This window comes from Sphaeroforma arctica (genome assembly GCF_001186125.1).
Source record: "Sphaeroforma arctica JP610 unplaced genomic scaffold supercont1.2278, whole genome shotgun sequence".
Taxonomy (NCBI): domain Eukaryota; class Ichthyosporea; order Ichthyophonida; genus Sphaeroforma; species Sphaeroforma arctica.
Window position 1 is genome coordinate 176 of NW_014038280.1, and position 7,455 is coordinate 7,630.

General features: G+C 38.0%; 2 protein-coding genes across 2 annotated transcripts; one reads left to right on the top strand and one right to left on the bottom strand.

The window, feature by feature from the left end:
• Window positions 1-720: 720 nt before the first annotated feature.
• On the top strand, window positions 721-1,182 carry SARC_12401 (hypothetical protein; the record flags this gene model as incomplete). The annotated part of the gene is made up of 1 exon (XM_014293493.1): window positions 721-1,182. One exon carries the CDS (start codon window positions 721-723, stop codon window positions 1,180-1,182), a length of 462 nt encoding a protein of 153 aa, XP_014148968.1.
• Window positions 1,183-2,092: 910 nt separating this feature from the next.
• On the bottom strand, window positions 2,093-2,868 carry SARC_12402 (hypothetical protein; the record flags this gene model as incomplete). Its single annotated transcript, XM_014293494.1, has 2 exons — window positions 2,093-2,454; window positions 2,574-2,868. The coding sequence occupies 2 exons, from the start codon at window positions 2,866-2,868 to the stop codon at window positions 2,093-2,095; spliced, it is 657 nt and encodes a 218-aa protein (XP_014148969.1).
• Between the last annotated feature and the right edge of the window lie 4,587 nt (window positions 2,869-7,455).

Sequence of the window (7,455 nt, forward strand, 5' to 3'; positions counted from 1 at the left end):
GTATGCGCGTAAGTTATACATACATGTATATGTATATGGATGTATGTATATATCTATTATACCTATATATCTATATATATATATATATGTGTGTGTGTGTATTGATATATATATATATATATGTATTTACCCATGCGGATACTTATATGTTGATGTATATTTGGATATGTGTGTTTGCCTATGGATAAATGTATATTTTCACATTTACATTTATATATATGTGTGTGTGCATGTGTGTGTGTGTGTTTGTATTTATGTTTTTACTTTTATATATATTTATGTTTTTCATCTGTTTATTTGTATAGATGTATATACATGTATTTACATATATATATGTGTATGTGTGTGTGTGTGCGTATATATATATATATACATGTATATGTGTATATTTTCATATATATATATATATTTGTGTGTTACTTTTGTTTATTTTTTTTTGTATACATATATTATGCGTATGTGCGTTCGCATGGGGGTGGGCTCTTTCAAAATCATACACAAGTGTTTATATAAATATATGCTTGTACATGCGTATTTACGTGTATGTGTTTTTTTTCTTGTTTTCTTATTTATCTGTATGTATATGGGTACGTATGGAATTATTTATGCGTATATATATATATATTTGTATGTGAGCTAATTAAATCGTATTTGTCGTTGACCCAATAGATCTGCCAGAAGGATGACTGGCCCACGCACAAATACCCATGCAAGGCAGAAATGGAAAGCTCTGTCTCTGTCGGGGATTTACTGGGATCGGACACGTTCGACCGTGACATCAAGAGGTGGACCTCGCAATGCGAGCGAGTACTTCTTAGACTCGGAGGCAGAGTTCTTGGAGATCATAAACAAGCCGAGACACATGTTATACAGATCGCGGGATCATATATGCCCGATTCGCCAGTTAAGTTCCGTATCGACTACGAACCCAGAATCGTGGCTTTGCCGCAATTGCCCAATGAATTGCGGGAAGCCGTGGAGGAAGAGATGCGTGCTTGCAACGATGATGCAACCGTTTCGGTTACGGTTGTGTACACATTCGCCTTGGGAGAGGGCGATAAAGCAAAGGGTACACTAGATTATGTAAATGGAGAGGTACAAAGGAACGCGTTCAAAGACCTTCTAACATACTCAGCAGAGGATCTTATTAGTGTACTAAATAATACAGAGTTTTGGAACTGAACCCACATAAAATTGTGTTGTTGAGATTCTCAAATTTTCCTGCACTTGCCATTGTGCAACAATGTACAATTTGTCGCATCCAAATCGACTATCTCACCGTTCGAAAGCTTCTGAATCTGGGAAGCTACTGTAATACCATGTGAATCATCATCACATCTGGGGTGCCATTTAGCTTGTCGCTGTGGATAGCTCTTAGTTGTACAACGAGTCCAGATGCAGCTGTGATATTATATATGAAACCTAAACCCTGGCTAAGTTCGTATTGGAGAAGTGGAGAGTTTTTTCCAATTGCCTGCCTCCTTTCTATTCTTTACTATATTTAATTTTATTGTAGTGTTGTTGTCGCCAGCCTAAAATTTCTGTTTTTTGTGCTCTGATATATTGTACGAATCATTCAGTTGTCGGAAAAGTTTGTGAGGTATTCATGTGACTCCATTTATATTAATGCCCACAACGGAAATCCATGATTTACGCTCTTCGTACTCCATTTATCAAATCAGCCTCGCTATGGTGTTTTCACGTCTATGTAAACATACTAACAGTGAATTGTTGCCTCGTGCAATCGTTTAGCTTGTATGTCAGAAAGAGCTTGCAAATTTGAGGTATATTTGCGTCTTTATTGATCGATCCTTATTGTAATTTGCCTTATGCTTAATTTATCAAACGGCACACGTAGCTTAACACAATCTTAAATTGGATTTTGCAGTGGTCAAGAAGATCTGATATCATGACAGATCGATTGACGTACCCTGGTTTTTTACTGTTGTTAGCAGTCGAGAAAAATAGAATTTGTACAATATTTCATTGTCGCTATTTCGCACTATTACACTCTTAAAATTCGAGAACCTCTATGATATTATGTCAATGCGAGTCTTGGTCATGCCCAACTTCTCAGCTATATTTCGCTGTTTCAATATCCTAAGTCTCCAAGTAATCGCCTTATGTAAGCACGAGCTTCCAAGATGATATTGTGTGGCGAAATCCACTCGGCGCTGCTTGAATCGGCATTAATATCAATTTTTGGGATGCTTTTGATCAATTCACCCGGCAGATTCACAGGCGTCGATACTCCTTTGTAGATGTATTTATGAAGGAGTGCGTGCTCGGTTTGTAACTTCAATACACCATCGCCTTTATCACTGATATCGCCCAGGAGGTCAACATCTCGAAGGAAGTTACAGTTTTCGGAGCAGAACCTTTGTTTAGATATTCCCAACAAAAATGCTTTCAATTCATTGTCCGCCAGTATAAAGTCGAGCTCACCTCGCGGATCTAATAAATTATATGCCGGACTGACTACGACAACCTTGTCCATCAAATGCCAATCCAAATATTTACACGCATCTTTGGCCATGACAAAACCGAAATCTCGATCATCATTACTATCGTACCCCAGTACGTGCTTGCCACTTCAAACCACATCTCACCTACGGCATCGAAAACACCCACCCGGGGCAACACTAACTTGCAGGTCGACAAGACCACAGCAGCCGCAAAAATACGGACAATGGGCTGGAAGTGGACAAATTGTTGCGCGGCGTAGCCCAATTTCCACACGTAGAACCCGATCTCGATAAGAAAGAGAACGCGGAGAGTTTGGACGCCCTTGTAGGCAAGATCATTCTTGAAACACCAGGGAACAGTCTGCTCCAGTATAATTGGTATCACAGCAACAACTATAATCATAAAAGCCATTCGAAACAACATATATGTATACCTGGGATCATATATTCCTTTGCTATACACAAGATACATTACCCTTAGCCGTAATATAAGAGATGTGTATAGCACATTCATGCCAACTATTTTGAAAGCGAATATCAAAGCATGCAACGTGGTTTGTGGCTGCTGAGTTGAGGCGAAGTACCGTGTCGTAAATAGGTAGTTAGAAAGTGGGAAAAGTAGCAACCCCGTAGAGAAGTGTACGAGAAACCATGGAAGCCTACAGCGGTACTCGGGGCGCCTCCAATTGTACCCTAGTATAGCCACATAGCAGCATACCATCGTCTGACTAACGGCAAATAAAACCGTATTGGTTTTACTATACTTAATGAGATCGTAAGTGTCGAAGACTAGATAAGCGCAGTCATACCAGGTATATATAGCAGTAACACCCATGCGAGATTGTTCAATATGAGCCGCCGGCGCTGTAATGCCTCGTTATTTGCGTCATGTATACCATTTTTTTTGGGCAAGTTGGGTATTGAAAGCCTCAGCGTTCAACTCCAAGGTGGATAGTTTCCCAATATTTACTTTTCTATTCTGTGGCACGTTCAGTGCGTGGTCTTGATCAGCGAGTCCCGAAACATCTGTTGCCACATCTGCAGTACAGACTCGCACATCACCATCAAACCTGTTTTCGACTGTCGTCATTGCCAATTCACGAAAAAATGGAGAATTTTATGATACTGATCAAAGAGTATGTAGAACAACAAGTATTTATATGATAATATTCATATCACACATCGTCTGTTATTTTTACTGTACGACTATACTATTTTTTTAAACAAATATATATAAAAAGTAAATTCAATATTTATTTATTTTAATTGTATATTTTTATTTTAACAAAACGTAAAATATTTTTCTCTTTTTGTTTTGAAAATATTTCTAGCCAGGCCCAGCCGCCCAGGCGGTGGACATAGAAATTATAATTCAGACGCAATTATTTTATAATAAGCCGTGCTAATTATAAATACTATTATATATATAAAATAGCGGGTATTTATTGTCATCAAAGACTCGAAATAAATACCTGGAAAGTACAAAAAATAGTTGAATAAATAGATAAATACCCGCACCCGCTCACCGGGTCCGGTGTCGCCGGACCAGGGTTGTTTTAAACGGACAAATGGACTAAACTGTCTGGGGGGGGAAAGGCTGTCCCTGGTATTATGACCTGTTTTTGAGACTGTTCATATGTCCCATTCGAAAAGGACCTGTTGTCAACTGGTAAATTGAAAATCGCCTGGTGCAAATTAACCCAACCCATTTGTCCATTTCAAGATTGATGCCTGTCCGTTTGTTTGGTCCATATAATGCCCTTTGTCCGGCTGTCCGTAAATGCAAATGGTTGTCCGGACAGGACTTTTCATATCCGTTCAACAACCTTGTTCCGGACGTCACGAATTCCATGACAACCGTTTTCAACAAAAAAAACAAATATGAGGTAGAACGTAAGAGTAACGAGTCCGTACTCCGTAGGACCGAATTCTTCACTGATTCAGGAATATTTGATCCAATGATGTGTATTTTTGCTTGAAAATGGATTTTACTTTAAAAAGATCCCAAAAGATCCCATTTAATTGAGCGGGCTCTAAAACGAAATTTGTGAGCTTATAAAAATAGGTTTCTAAAAGTTCACCAGTCAAATACGTTCTATTTCAGATTTCGAAATTCCTTTTTGAAATTGCAAAATTGGTGAAGGATGGGTAAAGCCTATTTTTTAGTATTTTCTAAACGAGTTTTGGCCAAAATTATTTAATTTTCCAAGGTTATGTTGACAAAATCGGTAAAAATTTCTACCCCGAATTTGCTCCACGAGTTATTCACCGATTTTACGCGAACAAAAACTCGTGAAAATTTTCTGGAAAATATATTTTGTTTCCGTTTTTTAACAAACAAAAATAGTGCAGTGCGGCCGCCTTCTTGTTTCATTTATTAGAAGGCTATGGGCACTGGGCAGTGAGACCCCGGTCACTCGGTGCGGGTCGCCGACGCCGGCACCGATCCTTCACATCATGAAGAAAGAAGAAATTGGCAGTTTGGCACGGCTGTATGTATAAAGAACGATTTTACTATTCTTTAGGGGTGATAGGAGAAAACTGTAGGAGTGTAGGACTGCAGGTCTGTAGGATATATTATTCACAGCCATAGTGTAGTAGAGGGGAATCTCTACATAAAAAACACCATATGAAGTATTCTGTAAATACGGCGCAAATAAGTGATTCAGTGATTGTGACAGGGTATCCATATTTATGAGTTCCCACTTCCGGCTTCCCAGGGGCCTGCACTGAGTCTGAGTGTCTACGTCTGGCCCACGCACAGACTCACCCCCAGACCCCAGACGACCCCGACTCCCAATTGCGGGCCCACTGACTTCAGTCGCTTGATTTTACCATTCATGCCTTGGTATGTAGTTTAAAAATATATAAATAGTTTGATATGTAGACACAGAATTTGATAAAACATATTATATACATAGGGTCATAGACCAAGTCACCAAGATATGAATATATATATAGCGAATGAAATAACTATATTTTGTTCTATAGTTTTTTTAGTCATGACTCATACCCCAGCTCCCAGAGGTTTAAAAAATGCTATGTATTTGCTCTCTCTACTCTAGACTACAAAATAAAATATAACTAGTCTATGCTGATATACTCTCTATATGACTCTATATTCTATGTTCTAACTTCTACCCTTCTTGTTGGGGACAAGAATTTTCATTCTCGGCGAATTGTCCCTGGACGTCCTCAAAAGGTTGTGGATTGATTTGACAAAAATATGATTTTTAGGATTTTTGTCGCTGACAGCCACCGGTAGTGAATTCGGCCTTTTTATTTGCAATCGGATCGCTATTTTGGCTATCGATGCCAATCACCAAATGACAAAAAAATCAACGCATAAATAATGAAATGCGTACAAAACTTGACCTCACAGGCTCGCTGCCTATTGTTCCTCGCTAACTGTGCGCTGTTTGTTATAATAGTGCACAACTCCAAGTTTTAAAAGGAAACCCCCCGTACCTGGTGGAAAGACCTTCATTATTGCACAGTCTAATATATAAGTTGTTAACTAGAACTAAAATAGAGAACTACTTGTATAAGACTATTTATACTCATTCTTGCACCCTAACTGCAACCACCTAGCAATCACTAAATGACTAACTTTGCTCAGTTCATCAACCTTTCTCCTGCCAGCAGTGTCAGTGCACAAGACCTACATAGCTTCAAGCTTGACACCAAGTATGGTAAGTGTCTCTTTACTATGTCTACTTTTAGACATTGTATCAACCAACATCAGATACCGTGAATTAATGCACTCACATAAACCCTTATTAGTTATATGCCTTATTGCATACATTGCATAAACTAACTGCAATTACTTTACATTCTTGTTCCTTTCTGTCGCCTAACATACATACTTTACACACAGTTAATCCTTCAATACTATAAGATTATACATTCACCTTATTTTATGTGTTTTACACTTTTAAACTGAACTATTTTATACAAAGTAAACCTTATGTCATCATTAGCCCGAAACCCTTATATCTCACTAGGTTTCCAGAAACTAAACCCTACAATAGTTGTCTTACTCTCAGAGCGTATTACACGCCCCTCGGCAGAGGCCCTAGCTCATACATTGTAGATTACATACATTGTAACATCTTTTTTGAAATAATTATTATTATCCCTATAACTAAGCTTCTACCGAAAAACGCTGCGAACAAGCCCATAGTGTAATAAGCCGGGCCTCCACATTGGACTATGTTATAAACGTACTCTTAAGCAGTACGTAAATTATAAACGTACTCTTAATAGTACGAAGAACTTAAGTGTCCTAAATGTACTCTTGATGGTACGAGGAACTTAAATTTCCTAAAATGGGTTTTAACGGTTTTATTAATTAATACCTTTTCCATTTTACATATTAGATATTTGGATGAGGCCATTAAAAGGCCTCAGTAAACTACCAAACATAAAGAGTTGTTCTAGTTCTATTAATAGAACTTTATTTACTTTCCAACTTTATTTATAACTGAATACTTCGGTAGCGAGATGGCTCAACCGAATATAGGTTTCTAGGGACTATTAACGTTACCTAGTTGATCCTCCGATCAGCCAACCAGATGTGCCAGTCTGATGAAGGCTAAGTCGGTAATTCTTGATAGTGGTAAGTTATTGGTTAAGACAATAACTAAGGAGGTCAAGAGTATTTTTATTTTTTTTCCTTCTTTTCTAAAGATAGGATTTTATGAGTCTCTCGGATTCGCCCCGATGAAACGTACCATAATTTCTAATAGAGCGACAACGAAACACTAAATAAAATCCCTTCGGCGGAAACAGTACTGAGAGGATTATATAAAGGCAATGTCTCAGCCTCACAATCCCTCAGAGTATTGCTGTTTTCACGAGGCAAATCTAACTTTATTAAACGTCTCATTTCGTTTATTTACTTCGATATTTACACGATATTTAGAATTTACCTACGCGTTTATTTATTCTAAGGCATTAGTATCGCCTTTATTAGACCGAATCTTACATT